Raw genomic sequence first — 25,947 nt, forward strand, 5'->3', positions numbered from 1 at the left:
GTCTGCATGCAAACCTCTAACAATCCTATAGAACAAAATCATGTTCTAACTTCTTTGTATAGTCAAAATAGTAATCACTACTAGAAAACTAGGTAATAGCCACCAAAATTTGCAACCGAAAGAAAATGGTAGCAAAATCAGTTACCATTTTTCAACCAAAATATTATTGGTAGCAAATATATCTCAAATATCTAAAATAATAATATTTTATATAATACTGTCGTAAAATGGTGACAAATATATAAAAATATAACATTTTATGGAAGTTGCCACCGTTTTTTTGACGTCATTCAGCTTGCCACCATCAAAATGGTAACAATTTAAAATTCAAATCGCCAATCGAATCTCATAAACCCAAAAGCATAGAAATCCTGGTGAAATAATTTGAAAACCCACCGCCTCTTTCTGTCCCTTCTCTCCGCAAAATTCCACACCCACACCCAAAGGCCACAATCTCCTTAATATGCGTATCCACGTTTCTGTTTTCCTCACCTTAGAACGGCGATGATGCTGGAACAGATCAGTAGAGATGAAGATAGTGAGGTTGTGGTAGTCGGCGAAGACGTTGTGGGTATTTTCTGGTGGTTGAGCAGCGGCAACAACGTCTCTGTTAAGGATTTGTGTCGATTAAGGTTCCATTTGGGCTTCACGTCTCTGTTAAGGCTTTGTGTCGATTCGAGCTTCGCAGATTTCGATAACAAGGTATTAATTAGGGCTTCGTATCTAGGGTTTAGAAGGTTAGTGTTGTTTCATTTTGTTAATTGCTTTACTTGTTAGAAGTTTTGCAGATTTTGTCTGCACATAACAACGATGGTTAGGGTTTTCAGTTTTGCAACTTATGTTTGTATTTTTGCCATGTTAGTTTAATTGCTGGGTTCAGGGGCTCTAATCTTGAAGCCTGGCATAAATCAACAACATTCTAAAGGATGGTAAGTAATTCTTTAAAAGATAAAACTGATTTCTTAATTTTTTGTTTGTGCAAACATTCTTATATTTATATGATAATCTAACAATTATAATATAGGGAGTTCAAATTTTGGTGTTAGGTTTAGTTTAATTATAATTATTGTTGTAATACGGCAAAGCATTGAAAAACAAGGTGCTCTTTTCTATTCTGTTAGGATAATAGAGAAGGAAGCATATGCTGGACTAGTTTGCGTGTGCAATCAGTAGAAAAAGAGCAAGTTCAAGGTTTGTAAATATATAAGTTAATGATTTCTTTATGTATTTAGACCGTGGGGTATGGTGGGGCGCGGGTTGAGGGCATGGTGCGACACGTGGACTATGGGACACCCAAGACCAAAAGCCAATTTCAAAGGGGTATGGTGGGGCGTGGGTTGGGTGGCGTGGAAAAAAAGCCAATTTCAAAGGGCTAGTGCTCTTGGCCAATGAGGTTCCGCCATGTCATGTGGTAGCCCCGCCCCACGCCCGGCCTTAAACTCCCGCATTACCGGGTCCTATACGAGTTAACCAGTGGCGGATCTTGCCCGTTGAACGTGTCAGGGCCGAAAGACACGGGCACTAAAAAAAGTCCGGGCAAGCCCGGGCCAAACATAATATATATAAAAATTTTTGATCGAAATGCGGAAAATTTGCACTACTACCGACATGACTGAAGTTTTGAGGTAGTAAGGGATTGAACAAGTTTGGCAGTTATTGCATTTCCTTTATAATTATCTTATAACTGCTCTTTCAATCATAGGATACAAAAGAATTTTTAAACAGCAGAACATTATCTAATCTGATACAAATAATATTGTTACATTTTTTTTCTTCCTCCTAAACTAGAGTATTGGTTCTTAATTTTGTTCAACTATGATTAGGTGAGACGTTTATCAAGTACAACCAACAGTCGAAAGCAATTAAGAGAGAACTCATTCAATTTGGAGCTCCTATTTTTGGTCAAGTAAAAGATGATGCTATAATTAAATCCCAAGATGGTAAGCATCCTCAATAAGTCACATTTTATATCAATGATCGTGTATTAGGTGTATTCGACCCATTTTAACTAATTATCGATATGCGTATAGGCCAAATCGAGCCGATCCCAGCTCCTCTTGAAGATGTCATTGACCATGTGATTCACTTTCATCTGATTTCTGAAAACAAAAGACCAAACAGCTGCGTCATAAGCTTTTTTGATGAGGTATTAATCTTTTACTGTAATGTCTTTAGTTAACATGTGTGTTCAATGTTCATACAGTTTACGATATTTTTTATATAATGCAGGAGTTTTCACAGCCTTTCCTGAAACCACCTCATCTGGAACAACCAATCTCCACTCTGCTTCTTTCTGAATCAACAATGGCGTTTGGGCGCACTTTAGTATGCGATAATGATGGAAACTACAAAGGACCACTCATGCTTTCCCTACACAAAGGGTAAGCTTATTTTGATCATGAAATGTTACATGTTTAAGTTTCATATATCAGAAAACAGATCACTTTTAGTGATGAGAGGAAACAACACCGACATGGCACGCCACGTCACTTGTCAATCTCCAACTAGAAGAATCAGTGTCACATTCTTTAAAGTCCGGATGGACGACACCGGTGAAAACAAAGTCATGACAGTCTGGCAACCGAATGTACCCGCACCAAATGGAACAGTTAAACTTAGTTATCAATGAGCTCGTTAAGGAAAAAGATGAAGAAAAAGAAAGGTTCAATGGAATTATTGCGGGGTTGTTGGCTGAAAAAGAAAAAGATAAGGTGGATAAAGATGCGTTGCTTGATAGGATTTCACAAATTGAAGATATGTTAACAGCTACAGTTCGAAGATAGGCTATAAACACTTGTTTTGAATGTTTAGATGTTTATCTTATTAGGATAATTTTAGTTAGTTTATATTTTAGTTGGTATTTTTTATATGCTGTTGAAAACAAGATGTTTTATATAATTTTTGGATTTTATTAGACTTTTTTTTATATCATTTGTAGTTGTATCGATATGTAATTTTGATGAAAATAGCATGAAAAAAATAAATCTGAATTAAAAACCAATATTCCAGTAATCAATACGGTAGCAAATAAATGGTAGCAAATGGTTGCAATTGTTTAAAAAATGGTGGCTAAATGGTATCAAAAATGGTGGCAATATAGGTGGCTAAGTGGTATCAAAATGTGATGGTGGCTAAATGGTGGCAATATCGATGGCTAAATGGTGGCAATATCGGTGACTAAATGGGGCTAAATGGTGGCAATATCGGTGGCAAACAAGGCTGAGCGTAGCAAACATAAAGCGGTGGCAAATAATTTTGACCAATTTCGTGTTGGTAAAATAAGGTAGCAAAATATAAAAATGGTGGCAATTTGGTGGCATTAGGGCAATTGACACGGGTGTTTTTGTCACCGTATTTTCGGTGGTAAACTGGTGACAATAAGGAAATTGCTACCATTTTGTAACCAAAATTTACATGACAAAAACCATGTTTTCTAGTAGTGAATGTTTTGACTAGTATTACTACTTACCAAAAATTGTTGGGTAAGTTGATTTACTTGGCCTACACAAGGACTGGTATTGCATATTTTGTACATTATTTGACTCACTACATGCACAAACCTACTTCTAGGCATTTAAAGATTAAACTTAGATTATTAAGGTACTTGAAACAAGCACCTGGTAAAGGAGTCTTAATTAGCAAAGCCTCTACTTTAGAGTTAAAAGCTTATGTTGATTCAGACTGAGCAAAATGCCTTAACACTAGAAAATCAGTTGCTGGTATCTGTGTGTTTTTAGGGAATTCGATCTTTGGTTTCTTAGAAAACTAAGATACAAAGTACTATTCCTCGGTCATCAGCTAAGGCTAAATATCGAGCAATGTGTGTTGCTACATGTGAGATCATTTGGCTTGTGAATGTGTTGAGGGAAGTTCATGTAAATGTCAATTTACCTATTTCTTTGTGTTGTGATAATACATTAGTTATGGCTATTGTACAAATCCAGTATTCCCTTGTGTTGTGATAATACATTAGTTGTTGACTTATTCTTTTTAAGAGATGAAATTTTAAATGGTATTATAAGAGGGGGGGGGGGATGTAACATGTTTTGGTTATCTGAACATGTTAATAATTCATAAGCTAAATATAGTTATATATCTATTCTAACTTGAGTTCATTTTGGTGGTGTATTATGTTTTAGGAAAAAAAAACATGAAGCTGTCGGGTGGAGCTGCTGGCATCCACTTTCTGGGTTCACGTGGGGCAGGCCCGTATACTTGAAGACTGATTCGCAGGATTGAATGGGTGGGCTCAAGGGATTGCAGCTTGGATGGGCTGGTGTGCCGCTGGTAAACGGCCCGAGTTTGTCAGGTTGTTTAGTGGGTCGTCGGAGCATATAAAAGAGGGTGTTAGGTGGTGTTTTAGTCATTCAAATATTTCACAGTACCACATATCACTTTCGTAGTTCTTTAGATCTGTTGAAATCTGTAAAATTGTTTGTGAGAGATTACCAGACGTATGTGAGGGTGAGTGTAAAGTGTTTGCTTGATCTGTTTCAGTTGATTTTGTATAACGTTTGTGGTTAAAAGTGTGTTTGTGTCTCTCATTTACCAAATTTAACAGTTTGCGACAGTTAACGGTTATGTTTGAAAACCAATATCTCATAAGTATGAAAAATAGAAAAGATAATTACTGATAATAGCTCTAAAATGAAAGCTATGCTCAAACATGGGGTTTTACTGTTTTTTATTACAATCACTTCTAAACAAGTAAACATATTTGAGAAAATTAAGAACGTATGGGTCCAAATTCTGTTATACCTATTCAAAGTTTAAAAGACATAATATATACTAATATTACTACACATACCACAATGCAATATATATGGCAAAACTTTAAACTATTGTTACATGTTTAATGAATGTGTAGGTCTGTATTTCGTATTTTCGTCATTAGCAATAAAAAATTAGATGGGAAATTTGTTAAATTGCATTTTTATGGAATAATTTTAATCTATCTTTATGATTAGAAAAAAAAAAACAAAGGAAAAGGACCAGTAGAGGTGCGGTGTGTTTAGGTATGATCAACTTTTACCATTTATTTTCTGTACTTAAAAAAATATAACTGATTTCTATTTTTTTGAAAACAATTGAATTATGAAAAGCATGCATGGAATAAAAAAGAAAAAATATGGCACAACTAAAGGTGGTGGACGAAGGTAGATTGGTATGTGTTAATACTTGTAAACATTATAAGAAAGTGATCAACCAAGCTTTGTCTATTACAATAAGACATAAATACAAGAAGAGAAAGCTAATTCTAAGGAATACATTTAATTACAAATATATGCAAGGCTATAATGTGGGAGACAATCACTCAAACGGTTTTGACTGATTAATGCTCTTTGATCATCTTGAGTTAGTCATTTTCCTTAATAAACATGATCTACAACAAATTATGAGGTATGGCAAATACCGGACTTTAAAGAAGTACCTAACTGATACTCATAACCTCTTAGGCGCCCAATAAACAGTACTACTAGGTAATCGACCACCAACGGCGAAACATTCACCGACAAACAATCATGTTCCATCAATGATCCCTTGTTAAACTCTATTGTGGTCCGGTGGTATGGACTTGCATTGATGGATTAGTCCATTGCTGAAGTTCCTCTTGTTTGTATTCAAAATGTTCATTTTTAGAGGACTTATAAGTATGAAAGCTAATATGTAAGCCGAATCATGAAACCATCCATGCGAGACCCCAAAACATACATGTGCATGGTTTTAGATAAGTTCAGAGCACCATCCTAGATCCTTAGTTTGCAACTAAAGTATATGGATGCTTGTTCTATTGAAATAGAAATATAACCCTGAAAAAAGTACTTTTGTTTCCAATAATCTTTAACTAAAAAACAATTCTGATCTAAAGAATTCTTAGCTTAATGTGACGGGCCAAATGGTTGGAGACCGAGCCTACTTGGAAGCGTGCTTAAACTCGAGGGGTCCTGGTCACTATTCCATATCTTTTCGGAGGGCCTCAATGATTAAGAAAATGTTTATGCCAAAAACGCTTTCATTTCTAGATACCCTATTAGGCGGGACTTAGGATCACTCCCTGATGAGTACAAATTAAGCGCATAACGAAAGAAGTAACCTATAATTATAAACTGGACAAAATAGATGGTCCTTGGGAATTCGTATATGTCGCACGAAAGTTGTGTGTGAAGTTTCACTTCAGGTATAGGTTACGAATCCAAAAGTAGAGAGATGTGTCCTAGAATTGGTTCTCTTCACAATATTCTTGTTTTCTTGCCTTGATCATGTAGTGTAGGGATGGATACGAGAGCAATCACGTGTACCACCTCGTATGTGTAGGAAAACCGTTTCTTCTTCTCTATCTATACTTACGATGTTGGTTGAACGAATTATAGCTTGGCATCTTAAAATAACGATGCGTTCGTGTGTGTATACATGTTATCTTTTAAACACATCCATCTTCGTTGTGTCTTTTTAGACTCTAGGTGTGATATGAGGGGCGGACCTACCGGGGGGTAACCTCCGCTACGGCTTGGCTCGGAAAAATTTGACGTTTTTAGTGTAAATTTTGGAAAAATTTGATGTTTTTTCGATTTCGTTACGGCTTATTTATAAAACGTTACGGCTTGGCGTGAATCCTAGATCCGCCACTGTGTGATATCACTTGCATCTTGTCTTTGGAGGCATTATCATTTCAGTTTAATACATACTAGATCATCAAAGACAACTACCTTAATTAACCTCAATATACATCTAGGGACCGCTCGATCTAAAGATAGTTTCTTTCATGCGTATACATAAAAAAATCGTTCATAGTCTAGTCATGTTAAGATGTCATAAGATTGGCCATGCACCGTTACATTCCCAAATTTCACATAGCAACAAAACAATTTAATTTGAGATATTTTTTTAGGTTTGTTCAGTTGAATGAATCTATTGTAAATCACTAATGAGTTTTGATTTTGTTTAGAAAAGTTTCGCCAAACTTCGATTTTTATAATGACATGTTGATACCTATTAATACCAAAAGTACTTTATTAACTTATATAGTCAAGCATTACATTTATGTCATGACATTATTGACATATTGATACCTATTAATACTAAAAGTAATTTTTTGAAAATATTGCAAATTAAATGTTTTGTTTGTTTGGTTGTTGTTATTATTGAAGTTTAATTACTTTATCAATTTAATGAAGCTAGAAGTACCTATATTATCAAGTAATTGAGGAATGAAAGGTCCCAAATATGAGTGTGATTTGACACCATCAAAAGCCAGGGCAAAAGCATTGAATGATAACAAGAAGAAAAAAAAAGAGAGTTGTGGAGCAATTTGTCTATCTTTTACCTTTTCTATGAACCGATCATTCACGAGACTCTCACTCAGTCTTCTTGAAAATATTCATACTTTTCTTGATCATGTTGATCATCCACCCATAAAGTTACATGGGTCACCCACAATGCAAGAAAAAGCCATTTCATTTATTTATTTTTATATGTAATTAAAAATATTAGAGTTAAATGTCATTTTAGTCCCTGTGGTTTGCGCCATTTTGCCAGTTTAGTCCAAAGGTTTGATCTTTCGTCTGTGGGTCCAATTTCACCGTTGTCATTTTAGTACACTGTGTGAACTTCATCCATTTTTTCTGTTAACGAGAATGGCAATTTGGTCATTTTATATGGCCAAATTGCCCTTCTAGTTAACAGAATTACATATAAAATGACCGAATTGCCCTTCTCGTTAACGGAATAAATGGATGAAGTTAACCTAGTGAACTAAAATGGCAAACAGTGAAACCTTTTTGGAGCCACAGACGAAAAATAAAACCTTTAGACTAAACTAGCAAAATGACCCAAACCATAGGGACTAAAATTACATTTAACTCAAAATATATTAAATCTTCAATCTTTTTAAGAAAAAACAAAGACCCTTGTATAATATTGTTGTTTGCCTGTTGGTGATAATTTGTAGATAATAGTCAATTATGAAACTCCATGACTCCATCATAACTTGTGGATAATTATGAAGCTAGAACTTATAACATACTTTAGAGGTTTCTTTTTTAAATAAAATGTGTTATGTTATATTTTTTGCGGTTTTTGTAGGCCACATAAAGTGTAAACGAATAAAGATTCATGACTGTAGTTAACGGTAATGAATGCATTAATGTTATATATATATTGTCCCGTTTATAAGGTTATTTCTCTTTCTCTTTGTGGACTACAAAAGCCTTGTGAGTATTTCCTTTTCCATTTACCTATATTTATCATGACTTCTTCTCCTTTTTCTTTATTGCAATGCAACTACAACTACTTTTTTCCAAAACAATGTTTCTTTGGCTGGATCATGTAAACAAATCATTGCTCAAGTTTTGACTATGGATCATTCTTCCTTCATCTTTCATTATTTCGGTTCGTTCATGATCATATCCACTCTTTTCGGCGTTTTTTACTTTGAACTTCACCTTCAAAATTCAATCCACACCCCCCTCTTGATCTTGATCACCCCTAGCTTGTATACTATTGTTACTTTGTTAGCTTTTCATGAGTAACTTTGTATGTTATAGTCACGAATCGGATTCGTTTTTAGCATACTCCAACTAGCAATGGGTATTTCTTGTTTTAACCCTCTAAGGTTCAAGAAGAAGAAGAAGGAGAAGCCCATTCCATACCCATCGAAAGCGCCATGGAAAAGTGAGATGGAGAACATGGAGAGGAAGAGATTTGACAGTCTTGAATCATGGTCCATGATTTTGGATTCCGAAAATGTTGAAACATGGGAAGTGGCCAAGGAAGATCAAGAAGAATGGACTGCTGATCTTTCACAACTTTTCATAGGGAATAAGTTTGCTTCCGGTGCTCATAGTCGGATTTATAGAGGGATCTACAAGCAAAGGGCTGTGGCTGTCAAGATGGTCAGGATCCCAACTCATAAAGATGAGACAAGAGCCATGCTAGAACAACAATTCAAATCAGAAGTTGCTTTGCTCTCTAGACTATATCATCCCAACATAGTACAGGTAAATATTAACTAATTTTTTTTACTTAACTTCCCTATTTACAAATTAAGTGTGACACAATTTACAACGGTTAATGTGTTTCCAAACGTACATATACGTCTAGAGACATATATACTCTTTGATGTTATGTATGTGGTTAATTAGTTATTGATTGTTAGCCTAGTTAATTTTTATTTATTTGATTTATCAGTTACTCGTTAAGTTTATTTATGAGTTATTATTTTATCTTAAGTTTGAATAATAGGATAGTTATTGACGTTTTATCATATTATCATTAGTTGGTTAGTTTTATCATTATTTTTTCATTGTAATATACTAATATCTATTGACAAAGATATATGGTTTTGACGCGCAACTTGTAATGTCGTTAATCATTTGTCTACGTGCATATTGCAGTTTATCGCAGCTTGTAAAAAGCCTCCAGTTTATTGCATCATAACGGAGTACATGTCACAAGGAACCCTGAGAATGTACTTAAACAAGAAAGAGCCCTACTCACTCTCAACCGAGACTGTTTTGAGGCTCGCCCTGGACATATCAAGGGGAATGGAATACCTCCATTCTCAAGGGGTGGTTCATAGAGACCTAAAGTCCAATAACCTGCTCCTTAACGACGAAATGCGAGTCAAGGTGGCTGATTTTGGGACGTCGTGTCTTGAGACGCAAACACAAGAATCAAAGGGAAATATGGGGACTTATCGTTGGATGGCTCCCGAGATGGTTAAGGAGAAGCCTTATACGCGTAAAGTGGACGTCTATAGCTTTGGTATCGTTTTATGGGAGCTTACGACTGCATTGCTCCCATTTCAAGGGATGACTCCGGTGCAAGCTGCATTCGCAGTAGCAGAAAAGGTTAGCCTATAGCCAGCCTTACTTTTTTTTATCGAGATCTGTGTTTGCTTTTTTTAAGGGGTAGCTAAACGTACCCCTCTACTCTAAACGCACCTCCAATGTGAGAAGGATATTATATTTTAATGGGAAAGGGCCTACCATGTTTTGTGACGGGGGTGCGTTTAGCAGCGCCATTTTTAAAACCATTGATCAGTTTGCGTCTGTGTTGACATGCAGAACGAGCGACCACCACTCCCTGCAAGCTGCCAACCGGCCCTTGCCCATCTAATCAAGCGATGTTGGGCAGCAGAGCCATCAAAGCGTCCAGATTTCACGGAGATCGTGCAGGCTCTGGAGAAATACGATGAGTGTGTGAGGGAAGGCCTCCCGCTGACACCTCACTCGGGACTCATTAGCAAAAATGCAATACTTGATCGTTTCAAACGTTGTGTGGCGATCGACTCTAATTCCATACCTGTACATGCCTAATTAAGTCCTTGAAATTAAATGTTTTTTTTTTTTTTTTTTTGTATTTTCTCACTTCAATTCTATTTCCCAATTAAGCTTTACTAATTTAATTACGTAGGTAACATTATTTTTTTATATATATTTTTAAGTTGTATATAACTTCATGCTTGACTTGTGAATCTTTTTTTTAATCTGCATGTGACTAGTTTGGTACATTGTATGGAAGTTGGGTATCAAAATTTCCATTTTTGGATGCATCCCAGTAAAGGTATAATTAATGTTTTTAAATAGAGAGTACCGGTCTCCGAGACCTTGTTTTACAACATCGTTTGAGCAAATAGACCAATGCACAAATATGAAACTTCATACACCTTAAAGTTCAAAGGACGGAAATAGATTCGTTTTTGAGTCCCTGATGCTCAACCTAGCACTGAATAGACTGGGTATTCCCCTTGTTAATATATCAAATCAACGATGGGGTTTGTTTGGCACCTAAATCGGACTTAACCCTTATTAGGCTATTGTTCTCTTCTTCCCTCGTTTTGTCTCAGCTCTTTAGTTGATTGTAACATGTTTGGTCTTAACGTTAAAAAATATTATAAGTAGGGTGTGCATGTGTCGGTTTAGGTCGGTTTTGGCCCAAAACCATAACCGAGATGTCAGTTATTGGATTACCATAACTAATCGGTTATGGCGGTTTTGGTTAATTGGTTTTGAAGGTGATAGTGGATCGGTTATGGTACGATTAACCGTGAATTTAAGCATAGCCAAAAATAGTTCAAAACAATATAATTAGACATTATTTGGGCCTGAAAGTTTGGGCTTAATTTTTTTTTACCATTGAATAAATTGTTATTACAAATGCATATAATCTATAATATTAAAAAAAAAAACACATGTAATCGGTTCATTTCAGTTTTGGCGAGTATGGAAACCTTGTTAACAATAACCGACCCACTATTATTGGTCCATTGTTTTATATTGAATTATGCCACATGAGTTCATATTTTGTGCTTATTTCTATATTAAGTATATCTAACCATTTGTAGTAATACAACTTTATTCTATGGTAATATGTTTAAAAATCTGAATAGTTGTAACCCTTTAACATGTGAATACGAGTAACCATTTGTATGTGTATAGTTTCACGTTAATTCCCAGATTATCATACGCCACATGAATACATGAACCAACATCACTTTAACCCGAAAATGTGGTTGTATCAACGTCAGCCCCTTCTCTTGTTGTTGTTCCAAAACCACCGATCTTAACCACATCAAAACACCACAAAACCATGTATTCCTCTATAACAGTTCAAAACCCAGCCCCCAAACAAGCACCTGCAACAAAATCAACACCGAAGACACAAGTCACTTCTCTTGTCTTGCCAACCTACCATATAGCTAACTACACCAACACTAGCACAATCCAAGAGCCCTAATTCGAACCAGAAGGACCAATCGACTACAGATACCGACCATTTCACGCACACAAAGGAGCTCGTGGGTAGATGTGTACAAATTGGTTTTTTAAAAACCAATTCTTTTCTAAGGGGGTGTTTGGCCTAGCTTTTATTTTTTTGGTTTATGCTTATATTTTAAAGTAGTTTATGCTTATTTTCTTTCATTTGATAAGTTATTTTTAAGTGTTTGGATTAGCTTATATTCTACAAATTGATAATTAATAATTAATCTTTAGTTGTTTGTTAAGTTATTTTGTATTATTGGAAGAGTTATAATATCATTGTGTGTAATGAGTAAAAAACCATCTTCTTCAAATAAGCTTATTGAAGGGGTATGGTCCCAAAAAGTCGCGCAAACCTCCGCCCAGGTTGCGCGCGAGACCATACTCCTTATTTCAGGAAACTTATTAATAATATCCACGCGCGACCTACACACGTTGTAGTTTATCCCGCGCGAGGCAAGGCCCACAAGAGGCTCAGATATCAGCACTTAGCATAAAACAATGGAACAAATGAGCATACTAACCCCGCGCGGGTTAGTTTGCTGTCCAACAAGAGCCACTCAGTAGGGAAGCGCACGACTACCTACAGTGGTACATAAGGTACAAGTGGCAGTAAAAGGAGCCAATGAGCGTCTAGCAGGCTCTGGTCAATCGTGCGCCACGATCGCCTGACGAGAAGTACACAAGGACGCCTACGTGGCACCAATCAGAGGACGGAGACAACTGTCCCACGATCTCCACTTGTTTGCTGATGACAGAAGGACAGCAAGGCCGACAACAATGACACGTGGCTCCAATCAAGGTGCGCCAGCACCGACGAACGTCTAGAAGCCACTAAGCGGTCGACGCCAGTGAGACAAAGAGCATATCCGTTTTGTTGCCCGCTTCCGGCCCAAGGCCCATCAGCCCATAACCCCTTACACCTCTCCGGCTATAAATAGAGATCTCATTCCACAGGTTAAACATTCTATTCCCTCTACTCTCACTCTTAACACTTAATTACTCTCAAAGCAGTCGCTTATTCTCACGCCGGAGCCTGGTTAAGAGGGAAACCCCCACGTTCCCCTCTTAACGAGTAACGGTGTTCTGTTTTGCAGGATCAGATTATCAAGTCGGAGCTCAAATATTCATAAGAAGATTAACCATTATGAAAGGAACATAAACCAATCTAATTAACTCCCTAATTAGATCAGTGTTTCTTCATTGGCGCCCACCGATTTTTTCCTATAACCACCCTCATCTTCTTTTATTTGAGCCTTTGACATCTTTTTCATCCTTCGACTATGACTGGTCAAGGAATCATTCCAGAGTTCGGTTCCAGAGTTGGGTGAAGGAATCCAAAACTTCCAAGCCCAACAAATCGAAGAAATCGGTGAAGTTGAAATCACCAATACTGGGGGTCCACGCGGGAGCTTCACCCGCATCACCCAAGTGGTCACCCCAGGGAACAACGGAGAAGGACCTTCGAACACAGCGCCACCTCAAAATGTATCTGCATTACTAGGCTTACCAGAAGGCGAAACCCCAGCCTCGTGGTATGCCAAGAACATCGCCACCATCAATGCAGCATACCAATCGCTGATCGCGCAGCAAGCAGTTTTGACGGCAGAACCGTCCTTGGTCACCCCTCAGAGTCAGGGGGTGCGCCAAATGCCCCCGCCAGCCAATCTACAAGGCAGAATCAACAGGCCTCCCCCTACAAGACGTTTAAGCGTACAAGACACACGCGATACAAGAGGGGAAACGGATAGTTACTACGACTATCCGTCGAACCTTCAACGAGGCCCTGTTCACAGCCGGCTCACGCCGCGCAACATGAACAACGAATGGGAAGAAACGGACCCGTATGATCCCACATGGGAAGATGATGAGGAATCGTCAGTCTTTAATCGTTTACCAAAAAACCATGAGTACTACAAGCCAAGACAACACATTGGCTACACAGAAGAAGCTGAAAGAGATTTCCGCTTGGCATACCGACCAGCGGAAGCTGCGGAGCACTCCAAGTTTATCCCGAAAATTGCACTCGCGCCGCTTTCACGAGAGAAGCTTCCCCCGACTGTCGGGAAATTCAATGGATTGACTGATCCAGACGATCACGTCAGAACATTCACGAGTGTGGGCTGCATGGGAGGTTGGAACATGCCCATGTGGTGCCACCTGTTCATTCAAACTCTTACCGGGGCGGCTCGCGCCTGGTTTGACAGCCTTCCGCCTGGGAAGATTAAATCATGGACAGATTTCAAGACGCAATTCTTGAGCTACTTTAGCCAACAACGTCGCTACCAACGCGACACAGCCGAAGTAGAAGATATTTGGCGAAGAGATGGTGAAGGTCTGGAGGACTTCATCACGCGTTTTAACAAAGAATGTCTGGAAATAGGCGGCGTCAGTGAGCAACTCATGCGCTGTCACTTCAAAAAGGCTATACGCTGCGATAGTCTCATTCGAACCATCACAGGCAAAGATGGAATGCCAAAGGAGTGGGATAAACTAATGGAAGCCGCAAAAATCGTCGCGCAAACTGAGGAGTCCCTTGCTGGTGGAAAGGGCTACTACCCTGAAGATCGATTCTCAAGAGGAAGTACGCGCGACAACAACAACAAGCGTAACAAATACAAGAGTCATGACTGGAAGTCTGAGAGACCAAGAGGCCGCGACGACAGGCCGCGCTACAGAGAAGATGCGCGAGAAACGATTGACCGAATTGGTTACAAGAAGGTGGTCAGAGACGACAATCGTGACAAACACTGGACTCCGCTCACAAAAACGCCAAAGGAGGTATTGATGACGGAGAATCACGATTTCAAGGCTCCCAGGCCAATGACAAACAAGAAAGGGCAAGACCCCAACTTGTACTGCGATTTTCACAAAGATTCAGGGCACCTGACCGACGACTGTTATAGCTTGCGCCAAGAGATCGAGAGAGCGCTCAAAAGCGGTAAGCTAAGCCATTTAGTGAAGAATGTACGCAAGGAAACCCGTCAACTCCAGCGCCACGACGAAGGGAACCACAAAAAGGTCCGACGACTAGAGACTCACATGGTCAACGGACCCAGGTATAGCGCGAAAGAGAAAGGCAAACGCCCCTATGAACCTTCTTGGCAAGAGCAGCAGGTTATATTTCCGGTAGTGCGCGGCGGACCTCGCGCCACACGTCCCGTCGTCATTACCGGTATAATCGGGCATTATGAAACTGACTACATATTCATAGACCCGGGAAGTACTGCCGACATCATTTACGAACAGTGTTTCAATCAGTTGGATGAGGAGGATAAAGCGAGACTCGAGCCAGTCGATTATCCTTTGTCTGGATTTTGCAACGAGATGGTTTTTCCACTCGGACAGATCAGTTTCCCCGTCACGCTCTCTGACGGGAAACACTCAAGAACAACAAATGTGAACTTCATGGTAATGCCAGTGAAATCGAGGCATGATGTGCTTATTGGGAGGGAAACACAAGGCGAGCTAAACATGGTGACTTCAACGCCCCATTCTGCGATAGGTTTCCCAACCAAGACAGGAGTAGCAATCATATATGCCAAGAAAGAAGTAATGTCAACTGAAGAGCTGCGCCCAACAAAGGCGGCGAAGGTCTCCACGACCGAGCCAGAGAAATGGGTTTTGAACCGAAAATACCCAGAGCAGACTGTGACAATTGGCCACGCCATTTCGTCAAACATCAGAACACGTCTAAAGCAACTGCTGTTTCGAAACATGGATATATTTGCCTGGACCCCGGCAGACATGACCGGTGTCCCGCGCAACATCACCGAGCATTGCTTAAACACGTACCCCTCTGTCGAGCCAAAGGTCCAAAGAAGGCGCAGCCTAGGAGCAGACAAGACGAAAGCAATGAACGAGCAAGTATGTGAGCTGCTCAAAGCCGGGATCTTGCGAGAGGTAAGATATCAGAGTTGGGTTGCGAACCCAGTGATGGTCGAAAAGTCAAACGGCGGATGGCGCATGTGCGTAGATTACACCGATCTCAACAAGGCGTGCCCAAAGGATTGCTATTCCTTGCCTGAGATCGATAAAAAAATAGATTCTCTCGCGCCATACCGATGGAAGTGCTTTTTGGATTGCTACAAAGGATACCATCAAGTTCAGATGAAACTCGAAGATGAAGACAAGACAGCCTTCAGGACTGATCTTGGAATCTTCTGCTACACAAAGATGCCATTTGGTTTAAAGAATGCAGGCGCGACATATCAACGCTTGATGGACAAGACCTTCGCAGGTGACATCGGAAAGCATATTGAGGTTTACATCGATGATCTAGTGGTTAAAAGTCCCGAGGAGGATCAAATGTTGAAAGACATCGAAAAAACCTTCAACTCATTGCGCAGCGTAAATATGAAGCTAAATCCAGCCAAATGTTCTTTTGGCATGGAAGAAGGGAAGTTTCTAGGCTTCATTGTCACAAACGGCGGTTTCAAGGTGAATCCAGAGAAAGTACAAGCTATAGAACGAATGCCCTCACCGCGAAACATCAAAGAAATGCAACGACTGGCCGGCCGACTGGCCGCGCTTAATCGTTTTCTCTCCAATCACGCCGCAAAGTCGTATCCCTTCATTAGCACGTTGCGCAATTGTGTGAAGAAACAAGAGTTCAAATGGACCCCGGAGGCCGAAACAGCTTTTCAACAAATGAAAGCGTGTCTGATCGAACTCCCTACCCTGACTGCACCATTTGAAAAGGAGCCCCTCGTACTGTACTTGTCCTCCTCGAATAAGGCAGTAGGGTCAGTATTATTGGTCGACAGAAACGGGGTACAAACCCCGATCTACTATGTCAGCAGGGTACTCACTGACCCAGAAACAAGATATTCCACAATGGAAAAGCTGGTTCTTGCGCTATTACACGCCTCCCGAAGGCTGCGCCGTTACTTCACAGGCCATGTGATAACTGTGCTTACAAACTTCCACATTGGCACTATACTACAGAAGCCTGAGACATCAGGAAGGTTAGCAAAATGGGCCATTGAACTGGGAGGCCATAACATCTTGTACAGGCCGCGCCCGGCCATTAAGGGTCAGGTCCTAGCCGACTTCATCACAGAAGTGCCGGCCGATAAAATCAAGGAGTGCGAGCTGATAGAGACTCCCGAGAAAGATGCAACAGATGAAACTTGGATGCTTTACACCGACGGGGCATCAAATGAAGATGGCGCGGGAGCAGGATTGCGCCTAGTGAGCCCAGAGAATCACGAATTTACTTACGCCATTAAGTTGGACTTCAAAAACACCAACAACGAGGCTGAGTACGAAGCATTTCTGGCAGGCTTACGCCTCGCCATCAAAATGGGAGCCAAAAGCTTGCGCGCACATGTTGACTCACTCCTGATAGCCAGTCAAGTAAATGGCATATACGACGCGAAGGGAGAAGTCATGGCTTTGTATCTGGAACAAGCGAAAGAATTGCTCCAACAATTCAAATCTCACAAGGTTATACACATCAATCGCTCCGAAAACAAGCCAGCTGATGCCTTGAGCAAGCTTGCCTCGACTTCCTTTCAACATCTTGCCAAGGATATAAGGATAGAGGTACTCAAGAATCCATCGGTGCTGCTGCGACAAGTGAACGTGATCGAAACGGGCCAACCTTCATGGATGACCCCGATAATCCAGTACTTGCAAGAAGGGGTACTCCCTAAAAACAAAGCAGAAGCAAGGAAGATCCAAAACAAAGCCCTACAATATGAAATGAACGGCGGTATTTTGTACCGAAAGTCCTTCCTGGGGCCACTACTGCGCTGTGTGGACCCCCAGGATGCGAACTACCTGATAAGGGAGATCCATGAGGGGATCTGCGGCATTCACTCCGGGCCACGGATGGTTGTCGCAAAGATCATGAGCGCCGGTTACTACTGGCCTGGTATGCATGTAGACGCGCTGAAGGAGATCCGCAAATGTGACTCTTGCCAGAGGCATTCTCCAAAAACACTGTGCCCCAAGAACGACCTTATCCCTGTATCCACCGCATGGCCCTTCCAGCAGTGGGGAATTGACATGGTGGGACCCTTCCCGGATGCTCCCGGCGCCGTAAAATTCATCATAGTGGCTGTCGATTACTTCACAAAGTGGGTGGAGGCCAAAGCCCTTGCATCCACCACAGCTATGATTGTGCGTAAGTTCATCTGGGAGCACATCATATGCAGATTTGGCCTCCCGCTCAAGATTGTAACAGACAATGGCACCAACTTTGCATCGGAAGATCTCAAGAAGTGGATGAAGGAAATGAAAATTGAACACACTTTCACATCTGTTGCGCACCCCCAAGGCAACGGACAAGTGGAAAGCGTGAACAAATGCATTGTCGAGGGAATAAAGGCCAGATTGGGGACAAGGCGACGAGGATGGGTTGATGAGCTCCCTAGCATCCTATGGGCTCATCGAACCATGCCTAAAACAAGTACCGGCGAGACCCCTTTCAGCTTGGTTTATGGCTCAGAGGCGGTTATCCCGGCGGAGATTGGCCTACCCTCACCACGCATGACAGCGGTCAACACAATTGACAATGAAGCGGAAAGACGTCTTGACTTGGACTTGTTAGAAGAAAGGCGCGAAATCGCGCGAATCAAAGAGGCCAAGTACAAGACCCAGCTAGAAAGGTACTATAACACAAGGGTCCGCATCTGTACCTTCACCCCAGGGGAATACGTCTTCCGAGACAATGAAGCGTCAAATGCGGAACGTCCAGGAAATTTGGCACCTAAATGGGAAGGCCCATACCTGATCCACGAGGTCCTGGGCAAAGGGGCCTACAAGTTACGCACCCTAGATGGCCACATCTTACCACGAACATGGAACGCGCAACAACTGCGCAAATGTTATATGTAACTTACTTCGGCCTTGCGCCCATTTTTACTTTCCTATGTCGGCTATACGCCATTAGCAATCAATGTATGAAGGCCTATGCGCCCATTCCAGACTTAATGAAAACATACGACATGTTTCTCTATTACATTTTTTCGTTGCAAATGCATGCTAAACTTTTGATTAGCGCGAAAACACTCCAGCAGTTTAAAAATTTGTTGACAAGAACCGCCTCCAAGGTCCTCCGCGAACAAAGCGCGAGACCGGGCGGCCACCTTTTACTTAAAAGACACTTCCATTTATTCGAGCTAATTTAACCTAAGTTTTGACAGCAATGCAATAATTGCAACGGAAAAAACGAAAACGATTCATATAATAAACTTGCGCAACAGCGCAGCATTTACAATCAAGTTGCAAAAGACAATTACAAGGCACAAACGCCTATCAACAACCTATTCAACAACCTATTCTATTCATCGCGTCGATCACCATCGTCATCTCCGTCATCCTCACCATCGTCATCGTTGCCATCATCATCACCATCTCCACCGTCATCACCAGCTGGTTCTTCATCGGATAGTTCGACGGTAACTGGTGGATCGAGGACTGCTTTAAGACGCTGACACCAGTCGTCTTTCTTCAAAGATTCCACAACCAGATCCATGATAGGCAAGGTAAGGTTGTCATACGAGTTTTCAGCATGTGCAAGCGCAGCATCAGCATGTTCAGTCACCGAGCAATGGCTTACATCAAATTCTTGCCCTAGCATCTGCTCAACGTGACTGACACATTCCAAGTAACCTCCTCGATGACCGACCGCACGCGCCGCATCCGTGAGAGCAGCAACGGCACGATCTAGCTCGCCAGCATTTAAGATGGAGTTGGCAACCTTCAACAAAAGAAGAGCATTAAGGACAACCCTTAGCAAGATGGAAACATAAAAGACAAAAGGTACAAACTTACCAGCACTACTCCACGAGTGCGCATCCATTCAGCCTCCGAGACAAGTGTATCAACGATGCCTTGGGCTTCGGAGTAGTTGGTCTGAGCCACGTTAAGCGCGGCAGTGCTGACAGCACGCGCCTCCTCAGCTGTAGCAGCCTTAACCCTCTCGGCCTCCAGGTCGATCTCCAACGACTCACATCTGTCGATTTGCTCGTTCAAGCGACGTTTGAGCTCCGCAATCTCAGCGTCCTTGGCGTGGAGATCTCTGTCCTTGCTGGACAGCTGCACCTTGGCCTCAGATAACTCAACCTGGAAATCGACAAAACAACTTAGGCCAGTTTGTTAACAACATAGCAAGAATAAATGAAAACAAATAAAACTAACCTCCATCTGCTGCTTGGCCTAGCTTTTATTTTTAAAAACCAATTCTTTTCTAAGGGGGTGTTTGGCCTAGCTTTTATTTTTTTGGTTTATGTTTATATTTTAAAGTAGTTTATGCTTATTTTCTTTCATTTGATAAGTTATTTTTAAGTGTTTGGATTAGCTTATATTCTACAAATTGATAATTAATAATTAATCTTTAGTTGTTTGTTAAGTTATTTTGTATTATGGGAAGAGTTATAATATCGTTGTGTGTAATGAGTAAAAAACCATCTTCTTCAAATAAGCTTATTCAAATAAGCTAAAAAACCATGTTCCCATAAGCTTCTTAAAATTAGCTTATATAAGCTAATAAGCATAAGCTTAAAAAGCTAAACCAAACACCAATTAGTGCTTATTTTGTAAAAATAAGCTAAAAAAAGCTATAAGCTTAGATAAAAAAGCTAGGCCAAACACCCCCTAAAAACTAGTTATAGCTCTAACCGGTTTTTGTAAGTGAAATGTATAACTGTGCCTAATCGATTCGGGTCGGTTTTTAAACCAGATAAAAAACCGGCTTATACCTGCTTTTTATCTGTAGAAAAAAAAACTGTTTTCTTTTCGGTTTTTAACAATTAAAAACTGTTTTTGGTTGTTTTTTTAAACACACAAATAAGATAGGCTTTTATTAGATACTTAGAAATGTAAAGTTAGATACGAAACAAACATAAAAACGAAAATACATAGGCTGATAGTAGGCCTGTAAACGAACCGAACGTTCATGAACTGTTCATGAACTTGTTTGGCGGGAAGTTCGTTTATGTTCGTTTATTTAATAAATGAACGAACACGAACATAAAAGTTTGTTCGTTTAATTAAATGAACGAACATGAACACACCTTGTGTTCGTTCATTTATGTTCATGAACATTTGTTCATTTATTTTCGTGAACGTTTGCTTATTTACGTTTGTTTATGTTCGTTTAATTTTTAGTAAATACATAAATAGTTATATTTATATAAATATTAGGTTTTCTAACTACTTATATAAATATAACTCATTAGTATATCTATGAATCCTAATTTATATGTGTTTTCAGATGAACTGTAATATGTTAGACTTGTTGTTCAATCATGCTAATTTATATTTGTTTATGTTTATTCAAATACATTCACTTAAATTTTTTTTGTTTATGTTCGTTTGTGTTCGTTAATGTTCGTGAACTGTTCGTTTAGGCTTTAAACGAACGAACATAAACGAACACGAACATGCTCGATTTCTTAATGAACGAACACGAACAAAAAAACGTGTTCGATTATATGTTCGTGTTCGTGTTCATGTTCGGTTAAACTTAAATGAACAAACACGAACATGTCTGTGTTCGTGTTCGTTCGGTTCGTTTACAGGCCTAGCTGATAGGCTTGATCCACTAATATATATTTTATTTTTAGTGGAACTAAAATACTAAATCTTGATAAGCGTCGATCTTGATAAGTGTCATTTAATTTTCACCCAAACTGGAGCTATTTTGAAGGTATTCATCAAATGCAGCTTCCTCGTCGGTCATTGCGGTCGTCAATTCATCGTCTACCTCGTCCTTGTAGAATTGCTTTTCATATTCCAATTTTCCCTCGAGTGAGCGTTTGTCTTGAACTCTCTCCACCAAGTAATATTTCAAGCAAATTGATACTTCTACCGCCGGTGGTGTTAGTCCATTTCTTCTTATCGATTGGACCCTACCACTTACAGAAAAAAAAACACTTTCCGAACCTACCGTGGAAGCTTGGACCGTTAGTAAATCTTGGGTCATGGTAGCTAAGATCGATAATTGATCTTTCTTACTTTTCCACCAAGTCAACAAATCAAAAAAATCTAAATTCTTGTGAAGTCATCTTTTGTAAAAAGTTCGACCCACTATACCTCCCGAGTTCGTTACTAGTAGTGTTACCACGTTCAATTGACTCGACTCGTCTCATAATTGGTTACATACATACATACATACATTTCTCATTGACTCATGGATGTGTGTAGAGCTTGTACACTTGTAACATATTTTGTTAAAATAAATCTTAAACATTTTTTAGTTGAACGTTAAAACAAGGTCTTGCACTTTGACCAAAGTTTGGGTCTTAAGGGGTGTTTAAATTTAACTCGTTAGCATTTTTTTTTTCGATCAAAGATCTCGTTCCTATAAAATTAAAGCAAGGGTTTAGGGGGGAGGCACAAGTGAAAACCGCTCGTAGTTATTTAAAATATTTTCTAAGTTTTTCTTTCATTGGGTCTACCATATCCTTGTATGGTCTACCCTTACACGACAACTCACTTAATTTTAAACACATTGAATATAATTTGTGAAGTGTCAAAGAACTTGTTGGATAGTAAACCTCCGATAAAACCGTTGTTGAGGTTTTGAAAACTAGAAGCATTTGTGTAACGTTTCAATAATAGCCCAACCCAAAGGGTGGTAAGTCGAAACCTTTCCACACTTACCAAAATGTCATGCAATTATATTAAATTTTCTTTTTGCAAAATAGCCTTTTCAGACACGTTACAAGTCGAATTCCATCTTATAGGACAATCTCAATTGGAACCTAAGCATAAGTGGTCCACCTCCTTACAAAACTTTATATATTTACTATGTATTTGATTGTTACTATTTACTACGTATTTGATTGTTACTATAAATATCGCGTAACATTATTTAAAAGCATCTTTATATGTTCAATAACTTTTAAACCGTATTGAACGATCATGTGTGCAACACATTGACTATAGAAAAAAACCCCCTTCCCAAATCGGTTTATATTCTAATTTTAAATGTGTTACTGCAACCGTATTATTTGATGCGTTATCAAGAAATACTGAAAAAACCTTCTCTTGCAATTTGTAAGTTTTAATAACTTTGTTGATAACGCGGTATATATAGCTCACAAAAGTTACAAAATCATGATGCAACAATTGAATAACGAATTTTTGAAATCAATCTTACAGCTTCTCATAACCAGAATCGAAAGGAACACCTTAATTATTGAGCAAGTTGATGAAAACCAAGTAACGTCATACAACTCACAAAACTTGACATAATCATTCTTCGATCAACTCAACAGAACTAAAATTATGCAATATTACAAGAACAATGATAAGATATGATTACGATCAACATCAAATTTGGTAAATATAGTAACAAAAGATAACGTCACAAAAACATTTACCATTAATCACGAAAGGCATTGAGACACCTTTGATTGGATAGCCGATGGACGGAGAGCTAATCATGAAAACGCCAAAAAGTAAAATAATACAATGACAATTAAATTGTTCATAAAATAATGAGAAAATGGAGGCAACCAAAAAAATGACCCGTTTCTGTGACATATTAAGATAAGACCATTGATTTTATATAAAGCAATGCAATTCCATGCGGCAGAAATTTAATTGGTATACAACACAATTACTTGGTAGAGCAATTTGGAAAGGAAAACCCTGAAAAATAAAAGCGTGTAATGTCCAAAAGAATATAGACGTGTGTTTTACATCGGTTAAAAACCATAAAAACAAATGCCGGTACTAGTTTCAATAATACTAGCACTGGTACAATGTTGTTCGGACGACATTGGTTTAGTTTGTCACAATACTGACACTCGATATAACTTACGATATCAATAAAATAATATTCTATTTTGTATACAACTCCATTTTACCAAAAAAAATAATAAATTAAACACATACTTAACAAACGCAAGTTATTAGAGAAAATATAAATTAAAATAATTGGTTAAAAGTATCTTTTATTAATAATTTAGAGGTTAAATTGAAAAAAAAAAAAAAAAAACCCTCTCTATACTGTTATATATGATAAGTGTTTAGCATAGTTAAAATTGACATTTAATTTTCAAAAAAAAAAAAGTTAAAATTGACATTTCTTCCAAATAACCACATCATAATCAACAAAGAAAGTGGAGTATATAAACAAGAACCTTAGGGAAACCAAACGCATCTTCAATGGTATAAGCTTCACCATCAATTTTCGGGTTTTATGTTCATGAACATGACTAAAGAAACCCCCCAATTCCAAGTATAAATTGATTAATCGAGTGGTTTTTGAATTCTGAGAGAGAAATTGAAGGGTTTATCACTAAGACTATACGGTATGGACGGCGTGAAAAAGTGGCGTGGAAGCCATTCCACGCCGGGCACACCATCCCGGATACGGCGTGGAGGCCGGCGTTGTTGAAGAGGCGGCAAGAATTCCAATGACGTGGAGGGTATAGTGAGAGATAACATGGCCTCATGTGATTTGATGCAATTAATATTAATGTTTTTTATTTTACTTTAATAGTTTTTTATATTATTTTAGTATATAATAATAATGAAAAAGTGTGGGTCACGTGTCGAATAACGACACCTTTTCACACCTCGTTCCACTCCCTCCTTTTTTGCACAATGCCACTTTTTTGACACGTGCTAACGTGACTGCCACATATCGCATAACGTCCCATTTTCATGACTCTCCACACAAATCCACACAAACGGTCTAAAGCTGGTTAACGACTGATATTTTTAAGCGGGTGGGATGTTATTTTTGAGTAATTTTGTGAAAATGATAAAACAATCATTTTACTTAAATTAACAATTTTTTTAGCGAAAGGTGGTGTTATACCCAAACTTGTCACAAATTAAAAATCAGATAATTCAAAAATATACAAGCTAGTTCACAAAGAGATGGTAAACCACATTATTTACTAACTCATTTATATACAGAGAAATAAAGAAAAAAGAGTACATGGAGGTTTTTGTTCTTTTGTGTTGTTTACCTTGGATGCCGACGCCAAAAAAGGCCTACATACTTGATGTACTACCGACCAAACTTCATTGCTCAGTCCTCAGCCATCGCTTATTTTATATTAATTTTTGTTTTCCATAAATAATATTCAAAAACAAGTCCATGGCATTATATTCTAGTGATATCTTAAGGGTGAGATAAGCCTGATAGTTAGGTTTTTTATTTGATTTCCATAAGTAGGTTTTCTCATATTTATTGGGTTTGCTCCTGAATTGGCGTATAGACGTTATTGCCTAGGAGAGATGGGTATGATCGGGTGGTTCCGCTGATAACACGATGATACTTTAGTAGTCCGTCAGTAATCAATATTTTCCGTTAACAAAAATATTTAAAAACAAAGGAGGGTGTTTTGGTAAAATCGACATGTTGAAGCAAGTAACACAAAATGAAATGGTACTACTAGCAAGTGGAGACACATGTCATTTTCAAAAGAAACTTACCCATTTATTCCCCATTTGCCATAGTAGCTTTGATTACATAATAATCTTTTTTATACACAATTTAATAACATTTCTCTTCAAGATGTGGATGCTTCTCTTCCTTAAAAGTCCTTTCAGCATATGTGACAAAACCAACAAATTCATGTAAAACTGTTGGGTTATATTTGTTTGTCGATTTCTTAATAAAATAACATAAAAAGGCATTAGTATACAATTAACTATAGATTAGTGCTAATAGGATCACAACCTCCAACTAACTTTTTCCAAAACAAATTAATTCATCACGTCTCCCCTCGACCTCAAACAGTCAAACTTAACTTTTCTCTACTAAAACATGTGTCTTGTTTTGTAGTTAAAATTTCAAATAACTTGTTTTGATAAAATCTTATTAAATTATTCAATCTGCTTTCTGATTCCATATTATTTTTTATCTATAACAAACAAACAAACTTTTTTACGACAAAATGAAACTCTAATCATATGAAATTACTATAGTAGTTAATTTGTGAATATTACGGTATTACAATATATCTTTTTTTTTTAAGTTTCAACTTCACCTCTTGTATAATATACGTCTTTAACACGGAACTGTTTGGTATATTCTGAATGAGTAAGTGCTGAACGAGTAAGAGATCTGAACCATTATGCGGAACCGGTAAGAGGCCTGAATCATTAAAAACCAGTATAATGCTTAACCGTTCAGAGGCAAATGTCTGACCAATTCAGATAAGAGGTCTTAACCATTCAGACTCAGGGGCTGTTTGGCAACATCTGAATGGTT

At 38.7% G+C, this 25,947-nt stretch overlaps 2 protein-coding genes across 4 annotated transcripts; both read left to right on the top strand.

Moving 5' to 3' along the window:
* Positions 1 to 343: 343 nt before the first annotated feature.
* LOC110910811 (RNA demethylase ALKBH10B) lies at positions 344 to 2,931 on the top strand. Of its 3 annotated transcripts, none has more exons than XM_035984181.1 (7): positions 561 to 737; positions 863 to 929; positions 1,122 to 1,191; positions 1,824 to 1,940; positions 2,031 to 2,146; positions 2,230 to 2,381; positions 2,440 to 2,931. In XM_035984181.1, exons 2-7 carry the CDS (start codon positions 927 to 929, stop codon positions 2,627 to 2,629), a joined length of 648 nt encoding a protein of 215 aa, XP_035840074.1. In that variant the 5' UTR covers positions 561 to 737; positions 863 to 926; the 3' UTR covers positions 2,630 to 2,931. The 3 variants fall into 3 exon arrangements, with proteins under 3 accessions (XP_022011093.1, XP_035840074.1, XP_035840073.1); XM_035984180.1 differs by having other exon boundaries at positions 566 to 702; XM_022155401.2 differs by lacking the exon at positions 863 to 929 and having other exon boundaries at positions 344 to 702.
* A 5,262-nt stretch (positions 2,932 to 8,193) lies between these two features.
* On the top strand, positions 8,194 to 10,352 carry LOC110910812 (serine/threonine/tyrosine-protein kinase HT1). Its single transcript, XM_022155402.2, has 3 exons — positions 8,194 to 8,996; positions 9,393 to 9,848; positions 10,065 to 10,352. The coding sequence occupies exons 1-3, from the start codon at positions 8,583 to 8,585 to the stop codon at positions 10,314 to 10,316; spliced, it is 1,122 nt and encodes a 373-aa protein (XP_022011094.1). The 5' UTR covers positions 8,194 to 8,582; the 3' UTR covers positions 10,317 to 10,352.
* Positions 10,353 to 25,947: the final 15,595 nt, after the last annotated feature.

The sequence above is a fragment of the Helianthus annuus genome, chromosome 15 (genome assembly GCF_002127325.2).
Source record: "Helianthus annuus cultivar XRQ/B chromosome 15, HanXRQr2.0-SUNRISE, whole genome shotgun sequence".
In the NCBI taxonomy this organism is placed as follows: Eukaryota; Viridiplantae; Streptophyta; class Magnoliopsida; order Asterales; family Asteraceae; genus Helianthus; species Helianthus annuus.